General features: G+C 36.7%; 2 protein-coding genes across 3 annotated transcripts in view; one reads left to right on the top strand and one right to left on the bottom strand.

Annotated features, from left to right (window-relative positions):
* Positions 1-25,379, top strand: part of DSC1 (desmocollin 1) — a 316,195-nt gene that overhangs the window by 14,057 nt on the left and 276,759 nt on the right. The gene's annotated exons all lie outside the window — the stretch shown is intronic.
* Positions 497-25,379, bottom strand: part of DSG3 (desmoglein 3) — a 29,888-nt gene continuing 5,005 nt past the window's right edge. The window contains exons 2-16 of the mRNA XM_019741172.3: positions 21,501-21,536; positions 20,856-20,987; positions 19,731-19,886; positions 19,140-19,284; positions 18,305-18,471; positions 17,331-17,459; positions 16,873-17,058; positions 14,021-14,292; positions 13,250-13,389; positions 11,959-12,183; positions 10,106-10,354; positions 6,384-6,523; positions 6,008-6,071; positions 4,377-4,624; positions 497-3,179 (exon numbers count right to left, since the gene is read on the bottom strand). Of these exons, the coding sequence (XP_019596731.3) occupies positions 2,562-3,179; positions 4,377-4,624; positions 6,008-6,071; positions 6,384-6,523; positions 10,106-10,354; positions 11,959-12,183; positions 13,250-13,389; positions 14,021-14,292; positions 16,873-17,058; positions 17,331-17,459; positions 18,305-18,471; positions 19,140-19,284; positions 19,731-19,886; positions 20,856-20,987; positions 21,501-21,536 (2,907 nt within the window). The 3' untranslated portion in view covers positions 497-2,561. The remainder of the gene's footprint in view (positions 3,180-4,376; positions 4,625-6,007; positions 6,072-6,383; positions 6,524-10,105; positions 10,355-11,958; positions 12,184-13,249; positions 13,390-14,020; positions 14,293-16,872; positions 17,059-17,330; positions 17,460-18,304; positions 18,472-19,139; positions 19,285-19,730; positions 19,887-20,855; positions 20,988-21,500; positions 21,537-25,379) is intronic.

Genomic DNA, 25,379 nt, shown 5'->3' with positions numbered 1-25,379 from the left:
TTTTGTGGCATCTCTTTAAAGGAAGACATAAAAAATAATAGGCATTTACTGGGGAACAAACCCACCACGCTAGTGGCTGTCACGAAAGCCATGGTACATTTTTTTATCACGTGAGGCTGGAAACCTTCTCTTTACCCCAAATTTTCTCTCTAAGTCACCACAGAACGTCAACATTTTTGCCTGAAAGATGTTTCTAAATTACCAACCAAATAATAAATGAATTAAAGCATTCAGTTACTAAAAGTTTGCCCTCACCTGATCCACCACCATCTCCACCTGAACAAGAGATCCTCAGTCCCCAGGTACTTCCTTCCTGCTTGGGAAGATGCAGAATAGGTATCAGCTAAAAAAAAAAATACAACATACTGGTAAAAATATATGTATAAATCACTTTCTTATTTTGTACTTAATAATAAGTATTAATTATAGAGATTGATTACAGAGAGTAGTTCAGCTTTTACTAAATGGTAAAGGAAGCACTCATAATTTTTTTGCCAAACAGTTTTATTATAACAATGTTACAGTGTTAAAAATTTAATATACACTTTAAAATTGATGATACATCAAGTAAAAAGACAGTTTAAAAACAATTTTGTTTTCTGCTTAGAACAATTTTTATTTTGGGTGAAAAAATACAGATACATTTTTGCTTGGAATTTAATTTTACATGGCAAATTAATTTTAGGTCCTCCTAGACAAGAGTGACCTATTTTTGTTTCAAAAGACATTTAATCTCAATTTTTCAGTTATAGAACCTTTACTGCTATGACGTGGTTTCCTCTGCCATTTGACAATGCAGCAAAATTCCCATTTCTTGATAAGTTGGGTTTTAAGAGGCAAAGTTAAAATACTTTGAGGATACTGAGTACACTTTTGACCTTGGGATAAAGGTGATTATGACTATTAATTTAATTCTTATGTGTAAACAGAGGCACAGAGCAACTGTGTGCGTGCTAGATCCCAGAGAAAGCTTCTATTGAGAAGCAAGAGAAGAGGACCCAGTGGTAATAGCAAGGGGACTTCCTCAGGACCCGCAGGTTGCTCCACAGTGTCAAGTTCCCCTCACCTCAAGACAAGCACTGCAGACCTTGTTACAGTAGCAGCTTTGTCTTGGAAGAACAGGCTGCCTGTGCTTCTCAGGCCATCCTAGCACATGCCTTCCTGGTAGTCATGGTGTCTGGGAGAGGGAAGAATGCTAGACGTAAGGACATTTAGAAGGTCTGTTTCCCCCTAGGTATCCTCAGGAATGGACCCTTCTGTGTTAAAACACAAACATTTTACTACTTTGCATTCCATCTGGAAAAACAAATCTAAATCTTGAATATGGCAAAAAAAGAAAGGAGAGTTTTACCTACAATTAGAGATAATGGAGCTTGACAATGACCTTGTAAAGACTCAGCTATGACAATAATGTCCATAAGGAGGGAGCATGCTCTCTATGGGTTAAAGGCTGAAGATCTTGAATGACAAGAACTGATTTGAAGAACTGCATTGCCATCACGGTAACATGCATAAAATAATATATTCTAAACCTTCACTAACCTAACATTGTTATGTTTAAATTTAAAAGGAGCGAGGCTTACAGAAATAGAGGTTACTGGTAATCCCTTTTCATATTCTAGTTGACCTGAAATGCTGCTTATAATACATATTCACAAATTTCACCTGTGTTATGCTATTGAGAAGACCCTTTTGCTTATGAGAAAAGCCATGTTTTGTATTCCCACAAAATCTGTAGACATTGTTAACATGATTAAACATCACTACATGTCATACTCATATGTAAGTTACATATACCCACTGACGTTTCAAAAATAAGGAGCCTTTTTAACTATTAACACAGGACTTGTTACTGAGAAGTGTGTAGGAAGGAGTTCAGTGTAAAGTATTTCCTTTGGATATATCTTTCAAGGCTATTAAAGAAACACAAAATATTATTTACACTATGCTAAACTTTTCTAAATGTTGTAATTTCTATTTTAAAATTGTCTTATTGTGAAAATATGAGGAATACAGATGTAGCAAGTTTATGCATAAGCCAATAGCCCTTAGCTTGAGCAAAAGATGCACTTAGAGTCTCCCAGCACCAATAAGATGGAAGAAAATCACCTGTGACTAGTTCCTTTATTCCAAGCAGCTCAAAACGCGTTAGTAAAGACCTTATGACTCTTACGTCATTATTAATGATGTAAGAAAAGGTGACAGACAAGAATTGGGCTCTTGACTCCAAGGGCTTAATCTACTAAAACTACATTACATTTTAAAGTGATAAACATGGCACTGCAAAAATGAAAGTTTAAAAATTGTTAGGAAATTTTCCTACAGAATATGGTAAAATAATTTGAAAAACATTATAATATACTCCAACTTGAATAGCGTTGGAGAATTAAGAGTGACAACATATCCACTTTGGGGATATGAACTAGACAATTGCAACTGTAATGATCAGTTTATGAGAGTAGCAAGTACGTGCCAAATTAGACCAACACTGTGATTTGCTATCCTATTATGGATAATTTGGTCCAAATACCATATTTGGCCAGTATGTTATTCCATTCTGGTCATATCAGACGGGAACAAGGGTCTTCTACACAGATCCTATTACATGACCCTCGTAGCTCCGTGGGACCATGTAGGTTGCCAGGACCACTGGAAATGGGACAAATCACTCTTTCTGTCATGATTACATTTTGTTGGAGAAGTGGATCAAAGGTTGCAGCACAAGGTTGCAGTAGGGAACCGGAAGTTGAGTAAGTCTCCGTTACCACATAGCTACTCTGCTGCAAAGGGTCAGGTATGCAAATGGCTGGTTGGAGGACAGAGCAGGAAGCTGAAAAAGCAGAAGCTCCTTGACTGCCTGACAAAGTCGGGCACCTAGCAGATTCTGACTGCTGGATTTCTACGGCAGGGCCACAGGAGTCAATCCCAGAACCGCTGTTTTTGGTGGGTAACTGAGATTGATTAGTTTTGTCATCCAACCCGAGGCTTATTTCTGCAAGTTTTTTAAATTTGGGGCCAAGCGACTCCAAGAAGCTCTCATCCAGCTCATCAGCAATAAAACTGCAACAACCCAGGGAGCCCACGGGAGAGCCAGGGGCATCCAATCCTTCATGATCATAGATCAGCAAGCAGTCATTTGCTTCCTGGCCATTGTCTTCCTCTGCACAGGCAAATGCTTTCTAAAGGTGGAGAAAAGTAGAAACAATGAATTTTAAAAGAGACTCTATTGAAGAATATAATACTGTTTCATAGAACTCAAGATTTGATCATGAATGCGTAATTTGGATAATCCATAGACATAAAGGCATACTCTTTATATCAACAATCTTGTTACAGAAACGATCTGGTGTTTGGAAAATAGTGTACTTGACATTCCCTCAAAATTGAATCTAGCCTATGCTCATGTTTTAATTCTTGATTTTGAAGGCACTTCCATGGGTTTAGGCCTACAAAGCAAATGTGTATGAATCCTGGAGGTTACTCCCCGGCTCCAGGGTCCCTGTGTGTGTCTGTATTAATGCATGTCCACAGTGCACCGTCTGACACAGCTTTCACCCAGACTGGGGCCTTTGCCTAGACTCTGCAGCTCTTGTGGGAGCCTGACCTATTACTAGAGCCCACATCACCTGGAATATCGCAAGAATCCTCATCCCAAATAAGTCCTCCCTGCCAATGTCTCTTAAAACAGTGTCAACCTTCATCTGCTCATACACGGGCCATATCCTGGCACTTACCAGTTCTGGTACCATAACTCTATGGGAAATCTGTTATAACAACACACCAACCAGGAGGCAAGCAACCTGCCTCCCAGAGTCCTCTCTGTTCTTGCACCCTTGTCCCTATTTGCTTCTACGATTCCTGTCACTTCATCTGATCTTCCATCACATCCATTCCCCCTTTTACTTTTGAGTCATTGAATCAATGGTTCCTCAACATTTTTGGACATGGACTCCTTTGGAAACATGAAGAATACTCTAACCCTCTCTCAGAAAACTATATGCACGTGTGTTCTGACACCTTTATGGTATAGGAAATACAAATATGCTGCTTTGTATCCCTAAAGTGGACGCTGCTGATCCTGAAATGCAAAAGGGTTTTTGCTGCCCGTTGTGATTCCATTTGGAGAGATGAGGTGCCATTGGCTGTATTCTCTCACTTTGTTTCTATTTACCCATTCGTTCTTCCTTTTGACTAGTAGCCCAATTTTGGCAGCCATCTTACATAGGTGCTCTGTGTTATTTTGGCAAAGAACCCCTATTTTTTTCTTAAATTTGAACAAGCTATAAAAAAACGAACTGCAAAACTGAAATGTAGTCAAGTAAAGAGATCTCTGAGGTAAATAAGATACCGAAGGCACAAAGTTTTCCACCAATTACCTGAGAAAAGTAGGAGTCCAAGAAATTCATGTTTATTGCCCCTTCGCAGTAGTCCTTATGGGCTCCTCCAGTGGAATGCCCTGTTCTCATGGTCCCAGACTGTCCTGCAGCACAGAAGCCGAGTCCAGTGGTTGCTCCAAATCCCGCAGCAACTCCAGATGCTGCCTCTGCGCCAAGCTTGGTGGTCAGTTCTGTTTCCGAAGCTCCTTCCACTCCCATTCCTCTGGCACATATATTTGTACAGACATCTAAAAACAGGGGAGAGACTTCTGTAACATCTCATGCTTTGATTTTTGTTTGTTTTTACTGGTCCTTGATATCCATGGACAGTGACCAAGGAAAACAAATAAATGGGAGAAAATCAATTATTTGACTAGAGGTGATAAGACCAACCCACAGTCTGTTATGTGAGTGTAACAAAGGAGGTGAGGGTGTTAACGGGACCTTAGCAGATGAAAGAGCTCTGAAAACATACTAATTAAAAAATATGCAAAAGAAATAGATTTTCAGTGACAACAGCCAGAAATGGAAAAGTAAATACAGAATATTCAGCAGAGCCATGGAAAACTTCTAATACAATACTTGTTTGTTTTCAAGATAAAAGAAATTGTAATTAAGCTGTCATATTGGCTTAATATGACAACCAAAGAGGAAACACACATAATGTAATCATGCAAATTAGCAGATGCTAATTTGGTGTCTTGGTACCTAATGTAAATTTAATGAGTTATGACTATTTTGCTCGTTACATTTACATTATGCTTTTATGGAAAGTTATTTTATTTATTTATTTATTTTTTAAGAGAATACTGACTATAGTTTTTGCTATGTAATTATAATAGGAGAAGCAGGTGAGAATTGAGGTCACTAATAAAGGCAGATAGTTACATTTTTGGGGACATCTGAGGCAGATTATGCAGGCTGAATATTTAAACACAATCTATTGCATTTAAGTGTGAAATTAAGAAAAAAATTGATATTAGGCATTAGGTCTTATCATTCTTCTAGTTTATGCCTTAGTTATGGCACTGAGATAGTATGAATAAAATAGTCATTTGATATGCCAAAGAAATAAATAATTTCACCTATATGACAATATAAGCGATCTTGTCCCATTATGATTGAAATAACAATTGGTACTTGAACTCACAATAGGGTACTGTTAGTTCTAGGGGAGGAAGGAGGGCAACAAGACCGAGGAAGTGCACACATGAGGCTTTAACTGCAAATATTATCACTGTTAAGAATAGTCAAGGTTGGGTGGTGAGTACACAGTGTTTGTTATATTTTCCTTTACATTTTTCTATACTCATTCATGCAAAATCTTTTCTAATTAAAAGTTAGTAATTGCCTGAGAGCTAAACTTCAGTTTATTAAAGTTTGAAAAAAGTATAACAAATCTTCAGATGTTAAAAATGGTGGCATCAGTGGGCAAATGAACTTATTGAAGCCAGAGCTAGGTCATGGGATTGACTAATATACTACTAATACACCATTTCATTGAAACCCTATTTCAGTGGTACTGTGTCCCACGTATGCAAATTGTTAAAAGAATTTAGAACACTTCTTATTTTTCAATATTTTTTATTTAACCCACGTTGCTTTCAAAAATAAATTAGATGTTCACTTACCAGAGCTTTCCATGAAATCAACTCCATTGGAAGTTACAAGTGGCACACAAATATTTGTGATTTCCTGCAAACCATGTTAAAAAAATTACATTAAAAAATGAACCAGATTTCATCGCAATATAGTTGAAATGTAGCCCTTTGCAAATAGTGACATTATAAGAAACCCTACTTCTTGCAAGAAGAACCATTTTTATGATTTGGCAATCTGAAGAACTAAGATCTTAAAAGGCTCCCTTTATTTCAACACTGACTCACAAGGGCCCTTGAAGGTCAAAGAGTCTCTGAATTTTGCCTCATTACCCCTTTTCCTATTTGAATATAAATAGATTTTTGCTCTATATAATTGAAATAAATGTTTTACAAACTGGATCTTCACCTTGTCTTCAGGTTGGGCTCCTTCGATTCCCCAAGGATGAATTGTTCCTTCTGAACCATCAGGAACTGGGATAAATCCACCTGTCGCTCCCGCTATAGGACCAGTCCCACAGTCACAGGTCAACAGCAGAAGGGGAGCCACTAGTATAAAGGAAAACAAAATATCAAAACATTTTAATTACTTGGAAATGATTTGACATGACAATTGTCGGAAACTTTACAAAAAAAATACAATATTTTTAATACTTAGGGAAACTCTAATAGAAAGCAAAATTAGTTTCTACAAAATAAAATTTGATAAATTAAACATTCTAAAATTTCATATGATTATGAAACTAAAAGAGGTAGAGCGGATCATTTTTGTGACATGTAGATTGTTATCTTAAAACAGGCACTGTTTGATGAATGATAAAGGTAGTTGTTTAGTTCCTCAACCCTTTTTCATAATATATTTGTACTATTGTTGCATTTATTTGTACATGTCAGGTGAAATTACACCTGGATAGTCAAAATTTTAGGTGGGTATGATAATGTTTTAGTAATCTGGTCTGTAATGATCTCTTAGTAAACAGCAAGTAACCAGAAAACTCCCTCAGCAAATAGAGTGATAATCTAATATCCATATACTCTTAATTGTGACTGAAGAATCCCTAGCTTGGAGGGGCCTTCCTTCCAGGGCAATTATCATTCTTTCTGTGCCTATCAGTCACCTGTTGGCAAGAAAAATTAATATTCTCATGCTAATGCTAGGAAGTGCTTCCCATGCTAGGTGGTCAGTGACTCCACGTTTCAATTCTGTCCACTTCGAGGCAACTTAGTTAGGGGTTTAAGAGCACAGCCTCTGGAGTCAGACTTCTAGGGTTGGAATTTTGACTCTACCACCCATCAGCTGGGCATTATGTCATCTTTTCTTGCCTCCATTAACTCATCCAAGGAATGGGAGAATAAAGAGTATCTACATGATAGATTGTTAGGAGGATTAAATGAGTAACAGTAGTGGGTACTATGAGGATTTGCTAGTATTGTTTGGATGGGCTACATCAGTTATGTAAATTAGGTCAGTCATATATGTACATATATATATTCCATATACATATACAAAATGAAAAAAATTTGGCCAAGTGCATAAAATAGGTTGGACATAAATAATCTAGGTATATTAATATGTTTTAATCAAAATTTAATATAATGTACATATGAATGATGCTTCTAAAGGCTTTCTTTATTGCCATTCTCAATTATAAGACTATTAAATGTATGGGAAGGATTGAATATTGTGAGTTGACAAAACAGTTTTGAAAGGTGATGAATGCACACCTGTATGGTCCGTATCTTTGGGTGGGCGTAACCGTCTTTTAGAAACCTTGTTTATCACTGTACGTGCTGTATTTATTTATTTTTATATATGTATCCAGAGAAAGTTTTTCAAAGTGTTTTGAGTTTGTACAGGCTGAAAAATGTACGTATTGTTCTATACAAAATTCAAAACGTGGCATTTTACAAATGGTAGGGTCACATGAAGCAAGTATGATGCAGGAATAGCACAGCGCATTTTCTCTGACTGCCATCCCGGGCCACAGCCCCACAGGTACAACGGCCTGCAGGACATCGCCACACCTCAAAACGTAACATTTCAAAATCAAACTCAATACTGCTTCCCTACATATCTGCGCTTCCTCTGATACTTTCAATTTCATTTAATGGTTTCAGCAACAGCTGAATTAAATGATTCACCTGGATTTCTTATCCATTCTTTCTATCCACTAATAAGTCTCCACATCCTCTCCATGTACCCCTGTAATGCCTTGTACACCTAACCCTTCCTTTCCAGTCCCATGTCACAGCTCTAAATCTGGCCTCCATCATCTCTTCTGAACTATTACGATAACCTCTGACTGTTCCTTCCGATTACAGGATACACTGCTGCCAGTGTTACCTGTCTAAAATACACATATGGTCATGCTAGTCTTTTATTCAACTACTTTCAGCAGCATTCCTTTCTCAGAGCTTAAAGTACCAGCACCATCGCATGTGTATGCAAGCCCTTTCAAATTAGTCCCAAAGCATTTTTCAATTTTATCTCCTTCGTTCCGAACAATTTCCCTATGCATTAGCCTCTCAAGGCTGTGTGACCTCTAAAACACGCTAAGTGTTTCCTGGCTTTGGCTCATGCTGTTACTCTTTGGAAACACCTTTCCTTCTTTTTGTACTTACTGTATCCAACTCGTTTTCCGGGGCTCGGTTGGACGATGCCCCTAGTCTGAGAATCTTCTGCAATATTTCTTTGTATTCATTTCTATTATAGTTTTATCATGGCATATTTTTTGCTGTATGGTTAGACATGCATAAATCTGTGAACTGCATGAAACCCAAAATCAAGTTCCTGTTTCAGCTTGAAGCTGCTAGCATCAAGACTGACATATATGTACCTGACAAATCTTTGTTGAAATTGACTAATATGATATTGAAAAACTGGCACTCTGGGTGTCAGTTTCAGCTATTAAGCAAAATGATGCATGATAACTTCAGAACAGTAAACACTTTTGGGGAAAGAGGAAAAAGAATATATGACATATATAGGAGGCCGCTACATGTATGTATAGCGATTTCTTTCTTTTTAAAAAAGAGATCTGAGAAAATATGGCAAATATTAATATCTTTTAATTCTGAGATGTGGTTATATTTGTGCCTGTTATGTAATTTTCTGTACTTCTTTGTGGTTTCAAAGTATTTCATAAATTAAAATTTAAATGAAAGGGTTAGAGTGGATTTGATCACCATGAAAAGTCATTTTAACTTTAAAAGTCTATGGTTTTATAATAAATTGGGGAAGTGATTGTGAATTTATCAAAGCTTTCTCTTGTTTATACAGGAATTTGCCGCAAAATTCTTTGAAATAGAGACCTGTTACATTCAAAATACTATTTGATTCACAAGATTTTTATTTAAATGCAACTTTTTAGAAAAAACAATAGATTTTTAGAAATCTATTGAATAAAATCAATTTTACTCGTGTTGAAAAATAATACATGTGTGTAGTTTCCCTAAATGTGTTCAATAAACTTAATTATATTAAGTGTGAAAGCTTTAAAGGGGATATATATTCAGATGGTAAACTACTCTGATGAAGTGCTGGCTTAAGCACTGATGTCACAGAGCCTATGATATATTAATGTGTGTTGCAAAGTGCAAAGTCTACGATATCCTATATATTTTCCCTAAATCCATTGGCCGAGGTTCTCTTTTTATTTTAGATTCTCCTGAGACGTGAATAAGGAGAAGACATTTTAGAAAATGTCACACTCACAGATAAAGCCATTATTTTGATCATGAATATTACCGGAAGTGTGTAGAGTGTCCATGCTTTATTTTTTTCACTTGCGATTCTCTTCTGCTGTTTCCTAAATGTCTAACATTTAAATGTCTAACATTTATGACTTGCTTGTCTTAGGCTTATGCCTAACATTTGTGACTACATGTTACCACGAACATACATGTATACGATCTGCTTTGCTGTAGTGTGAATATAGATTGTTGGCAAGTGGTATGTTAACTTCAAATGTTTCAGATTCTTCCTGAAAATGCCGTTTCTCCCCAGCTATGCCTATAAAACGGTCAGGGAAGGGTTCTTCTGCATTGCAGAGATGTGTTGCCTGGGCCGCGTGAAGCTCTTTTCAAATGCTGACACCTGTGAAAAGCAGAATAAAACTTGGGCATACTCACACAGCAACAGCAAGAGACCAAGGAATATCAGGCCGATGGCAGCAGGCCCCAGCCTTGCAAATGACCACTCTCCGGTTGTGCGCCCAGGGTATGGGGATGCACAGGTATCCCTGAAGTCACACTGACAGACCTCCAGAGTCAGACTGTCTGCTGCCTCACACCGCCTGTCCTCACTGTCTGTAACTCCAAGGGAGACTGTGTACGTTCCAGGAGACACCTGCTGCTGGGCTCTAAGGAGTGCAGAGGTATCTGTAGAGAAACAATCATACAAATCAACAGTGGGATAGGCGTCTTTTGCTCTTAAAACTACTTACGTTTGTTATAGAAGCAGAGTTGCCATACACAGCTCTGTCACAAACAGCGAGGCTAGTAGGAGGGTGAGATTCGAGCAGTTATGTCTTATAAGGGATTCAGTTGGGTAAATTGAGCTGCATTTCCTCCTTGCCCTTTTATCTTCTCCATGGGGCACATTAATCTCCCCCGTGAAGACTCAGTCCCACCCTGAGTTTCCCCACAAGGAGGACGGGAGGAAGGCCATTTAAATCCCAGGCCTCCCTCTTCTGGGGCTTCACTACTCTCCTGGATGTCTGCACCAACCCCTGGCCCTCTGAATGTGTCCCCTTCAGCCGAACTTCATGCTCTTGTGCCTGACTTATCGAGACTGAGTTTCTGCTTTGGCTGCTGTTACCTCAGCTGCTCCTGGTCTCATGAGCGTAGGCTGGTTATGGGATTGCCTGTGGTGAAGACCTTGTTGTCTGCCTGACTCAGGAGCACTGATCATTCTCCATTCTATCCATTGTCCCTTTCTAAGTGGGCTCCAGCAGCAGGGTTATGTTGCGTGAATCATTCTGGACTCCACCGTATCTGTGACATGATGCCTGGTCCACGCAATCCAACCACAGTTGTCTTGCCCAGTCTCACCTGAGTAGGTGTGTCTAGGGCCATGTCCTGTCTCTCTATAATGTTTCTTTTGTAGCATTTTCATTGACTGTGTATCTGGTAAACTCATTTGGAGCCAAATGCACTGTGCATCATTTGGCGCTAGGTCCTCAGACCAGGATCAGCGTGGTCCCAGGAAAGAAGGCCATGGAGAACACGATCCCTTTGGTGACTCTAACAATGGTTGAAGCCTATAACTAGGGCACCACATAGCACATTTATAAAAGGAAGCAAGATTGGTTCAGAAGAGAGAGAAAAAAGAGTCAGAGAAAAATGAGTTCCTTTACAAAGGATTTAAGTAGCCTGAGGGTCACTATAAAATTTAGACAGGGAGCAGATTCTTAAGTCTAATGGCTGATTCCAATGAGACTCCTGGAAAACACAGGAAATGCGAAATTGGCATGATAAAGGTTAGGAGAAAAGGAAGGTTGGATTAGCTCTTTCCCATTGGCTAATGGGTTTACAAATTTCAGTTCCCCAGTCCTTCAAAATTCCTGACTAGTGACAGACTAAGTAGCATTTGACCCTTCCAATGTTTCATGTCTGTTCCCAGTCTGCCCAGGTAAGAAAAGTTGGTGTATTTAGAAATCTCAACAGTTCTGCAATAAAACAGATGCCTGACTTTAATCTTATTTTGGTGTGCTCTGGAGGTAGAAATAACATACTAACATTATAAAAATATAAAATAGAGTCCACATGAAAAACAGAAAATATGAAATAGTGCCAACATTATATCATATAATTCCTTTCCTCTTCTGAAAAGAGAAGAAATTCATGAGGACTGCATCTTCAATGCAAAGACATTTTTCTATTGCTCTTGGAAAGGACTTGTTCCCAAATGAACTCACTTATCCTTCTGGAAATATAAAGAAACAGTGACTTTCATTTATAAACTCAACTTGACTCTTACTCACCGTTGAGTGTTGTGATACTCCACACAACTGGCAATTTTAGAGGTTCCTCCTCCAGTGAAAATGTGTAGCGGCCAGTATACTTGTTGCCCTGTGCTCTGGCTGAGACCACCACGGAAGGTGATGAGCTGCAAACTGTTTGCTTTTCGAGGACAATTGTTGGACAATTTTCATTAAAACCAGGTACTTCAACATATATGGTGCCTGTAGCTGTTTTACCTGTGTTTCCTATAAGAATAACATTTTAGAGTTAAAGAAATATACAGAACAAGTTGTCCCCCAAAATTAACCTTTTATATTTCTCTTGCATGCAGCCACGTTAGTGTGTCTTCTCGCCAGAAATTATATTTGTTATCCTTACAAGTACAAATGTCCTCTGATTGCCACATCTTGTAAAAAGTCAATTTAGATTGATTAATTTGGCTGGTGTCTCTAGTTTGTGGCATTGGCTACTAATTTAATATGTTTGGAACCAAGACCTGTAAGGTGGTAGCATTGCTGACTACAAATGAAATAAAAATAAAAATAGTAGTTTTCTTAAATGTATCCTGCATGAGCTCAGCATTGTGTGAAACATTTTTGCTTCTGAAGCTTGAGCCAAAGTATTTGGAATAAGCCATGATTTATTTTTGTTACCCAAGAGATAAAAGTTTATTGAAGAAAAATTTAAATATATTAACAATCAAAAACAATACAACAAAAATCAGTGGTGGGATTATTGAATCGTTTCTATTTTTTCCCTTTGTACTTTTTGCTGTTTTCCCAGATGTTAAGATTTTTGGTGTTTATTCTTTTATTTTTATGTTTGCCTTGAGCATAAATTAATTTTATACTTGAGGAAACACATACACTCAATGAATATAATTTTTAAAATATTCCAGAATATTTGTTGATCAATGATATAGCATATTAGGTTTCTATGAATAGTTCATTCTGTAAGTAACTCACAAAGGGACCTCACATCTGAGTTGAGCTTCCCTGATAGGCTTTTAGTACCAATCTTTATCTATCCTTCTCAAACTCAGAAATTCCAATGGGTCTAAAAATTTCTGTCCCAACCGCAGAAAACCACAGGGACAGAACACAGTATTCACTGTTACTATATATTTCATTGAGATGTTGGAATGATCAGTATTATCCTAGATTCAGCTGCCTCAGACTTGAGGTCCAAGGCCCCTGAGATACTTTTATCTATTGGTAAAGGTAATTTGTTAGGTAATCATAATCATCTATTCATAAAGAAATGCCAACTGGAGTAACATTGCTCTAAAAATGATTGAAATATTTCTCTTACCATCTATGGCCAGGATCTCAGCTATGATTGTCTTGTTAACTATAAAAATAGACTCTCGATCCATGCTTTTGGCAAATTTGATTTCAGCAGTTTTTGAATCAATTATTAGCAAGCCACCATCATTACGTCCCATGATATACCTGTTTTATAATAGAAAAAAGTAATAGTTTTCTTTCAAATATGGACTGGTTACCTATTAAATGTCAATGACTCATTTTATATTTAATATAATTAATATAGGACATTGAAATGTGCTTTTATAAAAAAGTGACAGAAAATTAACATATTAGCATGGACAAGCACCATTTTATAATCCTTAAGTATGTATTAGCCTGGTTTTTCAATTTTGTGCTTTGTGCAATAAAATAACTGCCCTTTGTCTTATACTACAGCAACTGTTTTGCTTAGATTTTAGGCATATATGTCTTTGTATGTACTATTCTATTTTATTGCACCATGATTTTCTGATGAACTACTCTTTAAGATTCAGTTGAAAGTTTCCATGAAACTTTTTCCTGATCTCTCTAGACAGACTGAAGTATTTTTCTTTTAGGTTCCACATTAACTTAAGTTTATGTTATCTTTGCTAATAGTACAATATCTTTTAGTGATTTAGCTACACATCTCTTCTTGAGTTATCCAGTTCCTTAATTTGGCCACTTTTGTATCTCTTTGTATTCTTCACATATAATAGGTTAGGTGTTACTTTGTAATAACTTATAGATGAAAACTACATCAAGGAATAATAAAATGTTATTAAAATAATTTTACCTGACATTTGAAGCAGCTTTGCCAGTGTCTTCATCAATGGCTTGATACGTTCCCAGGATGTAATTGACCAGCTTTTTACTACTTATGCCTTTCTGGACAGTAAATGTCTTGGAAGTAGGACGGAATGTAATTCCTTCTTGCACATTTATAACTTGAATTGTAACTTGGGTTGACTGGACTCGATATTGAGAGATTACTGACTGGTGAAATTCAGCTCTGTTTTTGACGGCAATACCAAATTGTGCATTCTGTAGTTGTTCATAATCCAGAGGCTAGAGTAAAAATGAAATTAGGAGAAAAGTGTCACAAAAATATGATTCAGCAAACCCAGTACAGGACAAGAGAGCTCTCTGTCACATGCTATGAATGGATCCTTTTATTTCTATAAGTAGAAACAAATAGCAAAATAGTTTCAGATATCATTGTAATGTTGAGATAGAGAAACCTTTAGAAGTTTTAACTCATGAGACCTCAGTTTTGGTAACTGATACTTATAAAGCAGGGTACCTCTTTTTAGACTAGCAAAATATCATTAGTGTTTCTGTAGGTTGTGTGGTGCAGTGAAAAGAATCCCACATTTGCTATGGTTAGCATGGTTTGAATCCTGGGCGTGTGGTTAATATCTGTATGACTCGGCACAATATTTAATATGTCTGATTCTCAACTTTCCACTTCTGAAAAAACAACAACACCCTTACCTCATCAGATTGTTGTGAGAACTTAACAAATTAAAACCCATAATACATTCCTATAAATGACTACTCTGGCCATTTACAGAATAGTCATTGGATTAATGTTCAATAATGTGTTTTCTGACTTTAAAAATTTCTAGGTGGCAGCGACAAACTATCTTAATAACCTTGGTTGGCAAAGGGACCTTGGCAAAGCAGTGAGTGAGTGGCCCATCAACTTCTTTGTAGAGCCATTTTCAAATGGTCTTGCATGGTAACTGTTTGTTTGACCCTCTTTTCTAGGTGGCCCAAACCAAGGCCTTGAGGAATCCCAAGATAGCTTTTTCTATTCACTAGCAAATTTTTTGAGGGCTGAGATGAGGAAGTGCTCATTTTGGTTACATTTGTGTATTACTGAAAATAGTTAAAGTCAGAGATCTGGATTTGAGTTTTAGCTTTGCAATGACTGGTTCTGTGGACTCAAGCATTTCCTAGTGGAGAGGAAGAAAAAGATGTGTAAACAGGTAATTCTAATACAAGGGGTAACTGACAACAGAAATTATAGAGTCTATGTGTGGAAGCAAATGAATACTTCCAGAGAGAGTTCGGTAGGGCTTCCGAGAGGTTTTCATCTGAGCTGAGTGTTCAAGGCTGAGGAGGAGTTAGGCAGGCAGAGGTGAACTTGCCAATGCTCAGAGTTACCGAAGGTGATAGGGAGTGGGCTGGCTGCAGATGACGAGAGGCAATTCTGGGAGGGAGACCCCCATTTTAAAGGCCAGCAGGTGGTCATCAACCCTGGTTGCCTAGTCTCCCAAGGAGCCTCTAAGAACCTCTGCAGGGCTTCCCACAGACCAACCGAACCAATAGTTATCACGTTCCCGCTGGCTAGGAAAACAGGTAGGTGATTCAAATGGGCAGTCAGGGTTGAGGGCTACTTTTACAGCCGGTGGAGAACAAGGAAAGGTTTAAAGGGGAGAATAACTGGCCCAAATTGGTTTTAAGAAAAACATGGTAGTAAACTGGTGGCAGTCGCAGAACAAAGGGACATAGAAACGAGGTAGGGACATCTATCAGGAGGGATCACAATTGTGTAGTGGAAAGGATGCCAGACCAAGCTAAAGGACAGAGCATAAAAAGTAAGACCAGGGCCAGACTTTAGGGACAATTTCCAGGGCAGAATATGATCACTGGCTGTATGTTGTGAGGAAATGCCACGATTAAAGGATAAGGTCCAGGTTTCTAGTTTGAGAGACGGGATGACACCAATGCAGGAGACAGGGAATATCTCATTTTCAGGTACTACGGGAAGTTTATGACAAAATCCCTCGCAGTTGAGGGTGACTGTACTCCACTCTCTGAAAAGCGGAGTAAAAGAATGACTTTCATGACTTCCGGCAATCTGGGATTCCAGCAATCTCCTTGTTAAGGGAATATTATGGGTCTGTTACTCTACTGGACTCAAGGAATTAAAGAAACAGGCTCCCATATAGGCCAATGTCCTGTGCCAAGGAATGTCCCCAAATAGTGGTTATTTTTTTCTAGTCTACACAATATTCAGGCAGAAATATCTTTATGTTATCCTAGTTGCTGCTGCTGTTGTTGTTGTTGTGGGTGTGTGTGTGTGTCATGTGGGGGTGGGGGGGTTGTTTCCTGTAGCCAAGCATGTTAAATGGAAGCTTTACTCAATTATTTACTTTTCATCTTGCAGATTTAGTTACACATTCCCGTTTTCTAGAAAAAGTTACCTTTTTTCCCCTTTAATGACTGTCGCTAATCATTGAAAACAAATTGACAAATTCATAAGCTACAACTCCATGTATTTGTCTCTCTTCCTAACTTCAATTGTAGAGAGTGAATGAGATTAAGTCAAGAAATATGTTTTATTTTCTTGTGCTTAAAGCAGGCACGTCTATACGTATATGTATTAGTGTGTTTGTGTGTAATTCAAACAGTATGGTAGCTTGGAAGGAAATAATCAACATGTTAAAAAAGGCTGTCCTTAGGTAATGGGGCTCTGTATGTGTTTTAAAAAATTCTGTCTACTCTTTTGTGTTTTCTAAGTTTGTTTTTTTTTCCATGAAGAAGTGGTAGTATTATTAAGTATATAATGTTTATTTGTAGGCATGATAGTTTTTGGCTAATAGGGAATATTTTTGCCACTCAAGGGATATCAGACCTTACCTTTACCACCTTCAGGATGCCTTCGTTAGTTCTGGGATCAGTTTGGATTTCAAACCAATTCCCTTCATTTCCAGAGGTAAAGAAATACTCTGCAAGCCAATTATCTGTGAACTCTTCATCCAAATCTATTACTTGAAATCGAAGCAACTCAGAACTTAAAGTATTTTCCTCGATACGTGCTAAATACTGAAAAGGAGAGAAGTGGAATTTTAGACTCCATGTCAGATTTTATCTAAAGGGATTGTATTTATTCTGAATGGTATGAGTCATTAATTTTCAAGCTATGTGGTGCCTCCTTGCCAGGTACTGAGTTCTTATATTTCACAAAGGCTTTGTTTTTAAAGAAAATGGCAAAGAACTTCAATAGAAGTCACCACGGGGGCAACTACTGAATTAGGGTGGCAAAGTATACAATAAAATACACATAAAAATTATTCTTCAAGGAGGGAAAGGCATACCTGGGATTCTTTGAACACTGGGAAGTTGTCATTGACGTCTTTCACTTTAATACTACTTTCGCATTGAGTTGACAGCCCTTCTCCATCTCTGTCTGCACCACTCACAATAAGACGGTAGCTGCTAACTTGCTAAATTTGGAGTAAAGAAAGAAAAATAATAATTATTCTCTAGTGCCAAGAATATGAATGGCAACTACTTGCTTCCTATGTGTAAGGAGGTGAGAATATTCAAGTTCATGGTTTATTGGATCACGTGAACTGTTCTCAGTCCATTCTGGAGAAGGTGTGTGGGGCTCTGGGTGGTTGGGTCAAAGTCTTTATGGGGAAGAACAGATTTTCTCTTTTGTGAGCTTCTTGGGGCACGAAAGTACACTTAGAGCAAAAATGGGCAATGTTGATGGTGGGATGCTTATCGGAGGGAAGCTCACTTACAGAGTTTCCATCTGTCTATTCAGAAAAGCATTTGTATAAAAGTCATATGGAGTATGACGGGGTGGTGTGTGGTGATGGAGATGTGGTGGCAGGACGGTGAGGAGGAGGGAGGGAGGAGATGCTTTAGTGTTCTGGAAGCAGGGGTAAAGTTAAAAGAAGTCAGGAGAAAAAGTGTGACATCAAAGAAAGCTTAATTCCAGTGAGAAAGTTCTCCCTTCATCTAAGGAATGTCCTTCTCCATTATATGAGGGATTAGGTCTTTGTCCATGTATACCAGTGCCATCTTTTACTGTCTCACTTACACTCTTATTGATATACTGATACTTGTTTATTGAGGCTACAGTTGATTGTGCAGGTCCCAGGCACATGTCTCACCCCACTGGCATCCCACTAGAATGCAAACCGTTTCCCTAGATTGCCCAACTGAGTACTGGCAACCTCTTTTCCTTTCTCCTTTCATTCTCAGTAAAATGGAGTTACTGCTCTTGGCTTTCGTAAGTCAAACCCTTTGCTCTTCAATGCTCCCAAGCGCTTTGCTTTACCTCTCGATCAAGAGAATTGCTCAAAGTCCAGACTTCCCCAGTGTGTCTGCTTATGAGGAACATGGGGATGCCTGCGGGTTCCTGAGAGACAATTTTGAATGCAATTTTAGAGTTCAGATGGTTCGGTTCATCTGCATCTGTGGCATTGAGTATCATCACCAGTGAGTCTAGGAATACAGAAGTTCATGAAAGAATATGTAAACATTGACACGGCATTCATATTAAGCCTTCAACACAATTTCAGATTGATCTTTGTTTTTTAAGCACTTAAAAGTGTCTGTCTGCTCAAAAAGTATTCCATGTTGCTTGCAATATCTCTTACCATCTCTCTTAATTGGCAGAACTATACGACCTTCCATAAAAATCCTTTAGTTCTCCTTAAGCCATGGCTGTGGTGGGGTGGAGAGTATTTTATGTCTTTATTTCTTCCCTTGATGGATGGCCTTATGATTGTCCATTTTTACCAAATTATCCGAGTAATGTGCGTATGTCTCTGTCCCTTCTCCTCTAAAAAAGCCTTGCTGATGCATCGGGGCTACCTAAGACCAGCACCTCTTTCACTTTATAACTGCTGGGGACTCATGTAATTTGTAGGTATAGAATACGACACTATTGAGCTGATAACAGGGCCATAGCCTAGAAATACAATGACAGTGACTAATGAGCTCAACTAGAAATATTAGAAAGAAGATTCAGGTTATCTTGATGAGTTTTTCTGGAAAACTGATGAAACTAAGAATAAATTAGCTTTATAAAAATGATGTATTATAGTGGTACTTGTATTTGACAATTTGAAAAATTAGAAGTGGTAGATACTGTAAAAGAAGGTACTTACTTGCAGGACTATTTTCTTCAATTTCACCCATGAATATATTTTGTGAAAATACTGGAGCGTTGTCATTGATATCTAAAATTTTGACTGTTAGGATAAGTGGTTTCTCTACATCTCGTCCTAGGGCATTTAAAGCATGGCATGTGATCTAGAAAAAAGGGAAAATGTTAATTATTACTCTACAAACTTAATCTGCGTACTATTAAAACTTGTAGATATAAGGCCTGTGTTGGCATGCATAGGACTTTCATGCAAGGAAGAAAAATATTTCTCCAAAGAGTAGACAAAGTAGGTGAAAGTACAGACTGGGCAGATCCACGGGGCCAACTGCCCCTTCCTCCAGGCTGATCCTGGATCCTGGCAGGCTGAAGTTTGGCAAGCAGCATGCTGGAGTCCATGCTCGCTCATGCACCTCCTAGAGTATTCCGTCAGGGGCACAACCCTAAGTGGAGGTTCTTTGTGGAGGGACTAATGTTGTTACTTGTTAGTGGATTGATGGATGCCCTGATCTAAATTAACCAGTACAAGAGTATCCCCTTCTAAGGCCACAGTGCACACGGACAAGGGTGTCCCATGGTGAAGACGCAAAGTTACCTGGAAGCTTGGGGTTTCCTCACGATCTACAATGGCTGTTATGTTAATTTCTCCAGTGTTTCTGTCAACAACAAAGATTCCGAAAGGGGGCCGATCAATTCCCATTCCAGAAATTCGGTAGGTAATTTGTTGGGTTGCTTGAAAATCGGAAGTAATCTGCAGCCAAAAATACCCACAATGTTAAGGGGATCATCGTTCAGGCCTCTTTCTTCCCTTCCTCTCCTCCACCTCTTTAGTTTTAAGACATCTGTTCATTTTCTTCACTCTTTCTGACCCTGTGTTGTTTACTTTTTACCTTGATAGATACTAGAAATATGAAATAAATTCCAATTGTTGCTTCTGTTGATTGGCATGGACAAATATGTGTTAATCTTTTTGGCCTCAGAATATTTGCTCTGATCAGGGCTACCATGATCATGTTAAAAAGTTGAGAGGAAATCAAAGATACTTAATATTGACAGGGGTACTTCTGAATGCTCCCATTCTTAACAGATGACATCAAAAAATTAAAGACATTCATTTTAGTTTATATAGGGAGAACTGGAGAGAAAAAAGGGAAAGGAATTGCATAGTAAGTGTTTAAAATATGTATTAAAATGAATTGCATTTTATTGTAATTTTTAAACTTTTTAATATGGAAAATTTCAAATATATATATATATAAAGTTAGAATAGTATAATGAACCTGATTTATTTCATCACCCAGCTCCAACAATTATGAACACATAGTCAATCCAACGTTGATTCCCAAACATTTTTCTAATTGTCTTACCCATATATATGTTTTTCCTATTTGTGGGAATCTGGATCTAAATAAGGCTTATCCATTGAAATTGGTCTCTTAATTTTGTCTCTTAATTTTTTTTTTTTTTTATCACTCTGGAGGCCATAATTCCCTCATCTTTCTTTATTTCTTCTTCTTCTTCTTCTTCTTACTATTATTGATTCTTTTTTTTGAAGATATGTTATTTGTTCTGTGAACTCCCCTATCTGCATTTTGCTAATTGGAATTGCCATATTATTTTAGTTTAGTAAATTAATGGTAAATTTAATTTAGTAAATTTATTTAGTAAATCTAATACATTTACTCTAAAAACTCACATTTCCCCTGCTCATAGGACTTACTTTGGCAATTGGGTTTCTCTTCGAGTTGTCTTCTCCTTCTCTGCAGGGTTTGGCAAATTTTACCCATTCACGTTTGTATCTCCTTTTGGCTTGTTGAACTGCTGTCCCATTTTCTCCGTGCTGTCCCTTGGTCTTAGGTAAAAAGGAATTCCATTTTATTTAGCACATTGTTGAACATTTTGTTTTCAGTACTGATTATAGACACCTAGGTTGAGGAGCCCCCCCTACTTTTCAAGATATCTCAGACTGTTAGATGTGTAATTCACTCTACCTCAATTTTGTCAAGCAAAGAAGAAACATTAAATAACTAAAACAATTACAAAGCTATGTGATTTTTTAATATAGCATTTAATGATATTTTATATTTTCTTTCTATCATCCAAAATAATTTTTGGGCACATAGGCTATATTTAATTAAAACCCATTGATTTGTTTAAGAAGTGAAGAAACAATGCATGAGATAAATTACATTAATAATGTGTATACATTGCTGGTATTTAAATATTATTGGGTTAGTTAGAATTTTATTTTTACAATTAAATTATTAAATAATTTAAAACAGTAAACATTTATTTTTCCTGAACACAATTTTATTTTTTTAATGCATTCATTATTTTAATTACAAAAAACTTTTTCATACTTTACCTCTATTCTCAATTCTCCATGAACCAATAGGACCACCTGTAGACATTTAAATAAAGTCAAATTAAATAAATTCTTCACATAGGTCTGTAATTATATAAGATAATAACCCTGATTTTTACATTCTGCTGTTCATATTGTACTATGTTTCTATTTCAGAAAAAGTAGATTTGGAAAAGCATTATTCAAAGGGTAAAATCCTCTCAGGAAAAAGAAAATGCTCTCAGTATAAACAAGTTCTTCCAGTTCTTTAATCTGACTACAGAATTTTAAAGACATACAGAGAATCTATTGGATTTTGAAAAGGTCTTCCTACCAGATGTTTGCAGTAATCAGACTTTTCTTAGCCTGGCTATTCTATAAACACATTCCAGGAGCTATGGAAGCTATTGCTTTGGGAAACGATGGCAAGCATCGTTGTGATAAACTTCAGAAAGTACCATAGGGGATTATTAAAAACCATGGCCTACCCAACTGCCTTGTACAAAGACAATTTTGAATTAGTTAGCTGCAGCATAAGGTATTTTCTTTTTTTTCTTTTTTATTAGTTTCAGGTGCACAAGACAAAGCAAAACTTAGACGTTTATCATAAGGTATTTTCTTAGTTGTTCAAGAATGGAGATAATGGAATGGAACTAGTCAGGTTTAGAGAATGGAACATAAAAGATGGGGATATGCTATTCCAATCATAAGTATTGGTTGCTGCTGTGGGACATGCGTCTGCTCATCTCTGCCCTATTCAATTTAAATATGGAGCTTTTAATTTTCTTACTCATCTGAAAATATTAAATGAGGATAAAATGAAGTCAGTCAGGCTTTACTTTCTCAGGAGCACATGGGACCTTCATCTGTCTCATTTTCCCTCTTATTTTCTACCTGGAATGTACTTTTCTTTCCCCTTCACCCACTTAAATATTACTCATCCTTTAAGATCAATTTAAGTTCCAACAGTGTCCATGAAACTATCTCTATTGATGTTTTCTTTTCTAAGTGTGTACAATACATATTCTGCACAATGCAATGTAGTCCATAATGGTTTACTATGATTTTTTATTTCTTATTGTTTTGTGTGCATTGTGGTGCTAAGGAAGCCAAGAGAATTGTAAACTTTCCAAATCAGTGCTTCTATAATCTTATTACTATTATTATTATTATTATTTTGCAACGCTTACAATATCTGTCCTTTAGCAGATGTTTCACAACTATATGCTCATCCACTGATTACCTGGTCTGAAGAAAATCTGGTAGGGGATTGTGAAAAATAAATCAGAAGAAAAAAAACTAGACTAAAATAGTAGCTAGTGTTTATTGTGGTTTTTGTGTCAGTTGCTGTTCATAGAGCTTTATATTATCTCATTTAATACTTAGAGCAGCCATCTGAAGGAGGTTCTATTATTATAATCCCTATTTCATGGATACAGAAATGGAGACATGCGAGAATGAGTACTTTGCCCCAGCTCACCGCCCTAATAGAGCCAGAATTTGAATCTTGGTAGCCTGACTCCAAAATGTGTACATCACCACTACATTAGATTCTAACCAAAGTTGGCATAAATAAATAGAAAAACAAACAGACAAAAAAAAGACTAGTGGCAGAGAGAAAGTTTTATGATAGTCAATTTAGATTTTTTTCACCAGTAAAGGTGGAGATAACTCTAAAACAATGTAGATGTATTACGTTTTTTTATTTTGGAAGATTATAATACAGGGGCAAGTCCAAGTCTGAACCAAACGAGTAGCTACCTGTATATCAGACATAGAATGTCATGACCTTTCCATTCTAAAAATGTCATTGAAATCTTTATTTAAAAGGGCGTGTGTTCAAATTGTCATGAAAAAGAACCATTACATGTGGTTATAACAGATCTCAAAATGATTTTACAGCTTTGCTGCTCTTTATTAAACACTATCATGAATTACGTGGGAGAGAAGACCAGAGCAATTAGTAATTGCACTACTCCTTTCTCAAGGGAGGGATGGGCCAAGCATGCTTCCCTTTACAGGAAAACTGGAATCATTCAGAAAACATGAGTCGTGTTTGTACTAGCCCCACAGAGAATGATTCTCCTAACAGACACTGAGGCACAATATCCTGGGAAGCAAAGGAAAGACAAACCCTAAACTGTGAGAATGAAATTGCAGACAGTTGTTTCTTGTTTGTTTAATGTTTTCATAGAATGAGAGTCCTTAGAGAAGTTATTCAGTCTAAATCTTTACTCTTCAACATCCTCTATTAAAGTAAAAAATGTTCCCTAATTTTAGGGAGTATTGTGCAAATGTGATTATTTTTGTTCTTCTAGCAATATGGGGTAGTTAATAAGAAACACTTCTAAATATTGAAATGCTCTTTAGATATTTAGAAGTATAATCAGAGCCTTACATTATTTAGAATAGTATTTTTTAAAAAGTTATTTCAGTTAATTAATTCTTATATGTGGCTATTTAATTGTTTCAGTTAATTTACGAATATAATTATTTTCAATATTTAATAACTATTTCAACAGTTTCCTGACAATATAGATTGACTAAGCTGTCTCTTTTGGTGGCTTGAATTGGAAATACTGATGTGGAGAAAGCACTCCTTGTCTTGAGAATTCCTATACTTTTCTTTTTTCCTCTTGTTTTCTGGTTATTTTGACAATTTTGATTATATGATTTTAAAGCACTCATATGGCATAAATACCTTGGTATAGATTAGAAATATTTTATTAAAAGCAAATCATATTATTCAATTAATAAAACAACATGAAATAAACTGATTTGATAACATATACACTATTTGCTAATTAAAATGTACATACAGGGATGCCAAAAAAATGTACACATTTTAAGAGATGTTATCTATGTATTACTTTTCAGAGTTGAATTGAATTATGGTAGCAATGTGTAGTATGACGTTTGCTCAGAAGATGGCATTAATCAAACGAATGTTAGTGTCATTCTTTGTATTACAATTTTAATACAGTTTTTCCTTTATTAAAATGTGTATACATTTTTTGGACCCTCTGTAGTTATATCATTATGTTTGTGAATATGGTAGATATACAATAAATAAATTTTGAGGATCTGGGTGACTAGGTTTTTAAAAACCATTTATAGTAACACCTGCTGCTTTACTTAGTTTGGCTAAGATTTTATTTAGAGTTAGCTCAAGCTTTAGTGTGGGGAGGGACAGAGAGACTATGCATTAGGTCCAGGGAGATGACCACAGCTAACCTAGGGCATAGCGACTCTTCTCATGTCCAGAATGAGCATAAGAGTGGACCTCACCCACTCGCCTCTGGGAAATTTGTAGAATAAATTAGATAATTCAAAGGAATAACTGCAATTTTTAAATACAATTTTGTATTTAATAATTTTGGGAAAAAAGTAATGAAATATATATAGTATATATGTATTAATATTTGTTGGTGGTATTATTTTTATAATTGATTCGATACAGTGATTACTAATGTATCAAGTCACAAAGGTCATTTAATACATGTTTGATGAAAAATTACATGTGTACAATTCAGAAGAAATGAGTGATTTATCTTTTATGATATCTCATAGCCATCTATTTATCTATCTACTTTTTAAAATTAAAATGAAAAAAACCCCAAACATTCTAATAAACTTTGTATTTATCAAGGCAAAATCCTTATTTGAACAAAAATGATACGTTTATTTCATTGGAAATTATTCTTTAATTTGGGACAATTCAATTTCAGTAACTGAGTTTTAGAGTAAACTCAATTAATTTAGAAAGTTAAACCTTGTATCAGGAAAGAGTGATGCTGATTAAAACAAATACCCAGGGATATTTCAAATGCTCATTTTTAATGCCATATAAGATACAGTCAAGTATATTAATACAATATTGGACACTGGATCCCGAATCCC

The sequence above is a fragment of the Rhinolophus sinicus genome, chromosome 4 (genome assembly GCF_057876585.1).
Source record: "Rhinolophus sinicus isolate RSI-liver-muscle chromosome 4, RSI-T2T, whole genome shotgun sequence".
Lineage (NCBI taxonomy): Eukaryota > Metazoa > Chordata > Mammalia > Chiroptera > Rhinolophidae > Rhinolophus > Rhinolophus sinicus.
The sequence above is the reverse complement of the archived record's forward strand: the minus strand, read 5'-3'. Positions and strand labels throughout refer to the sequence as shown.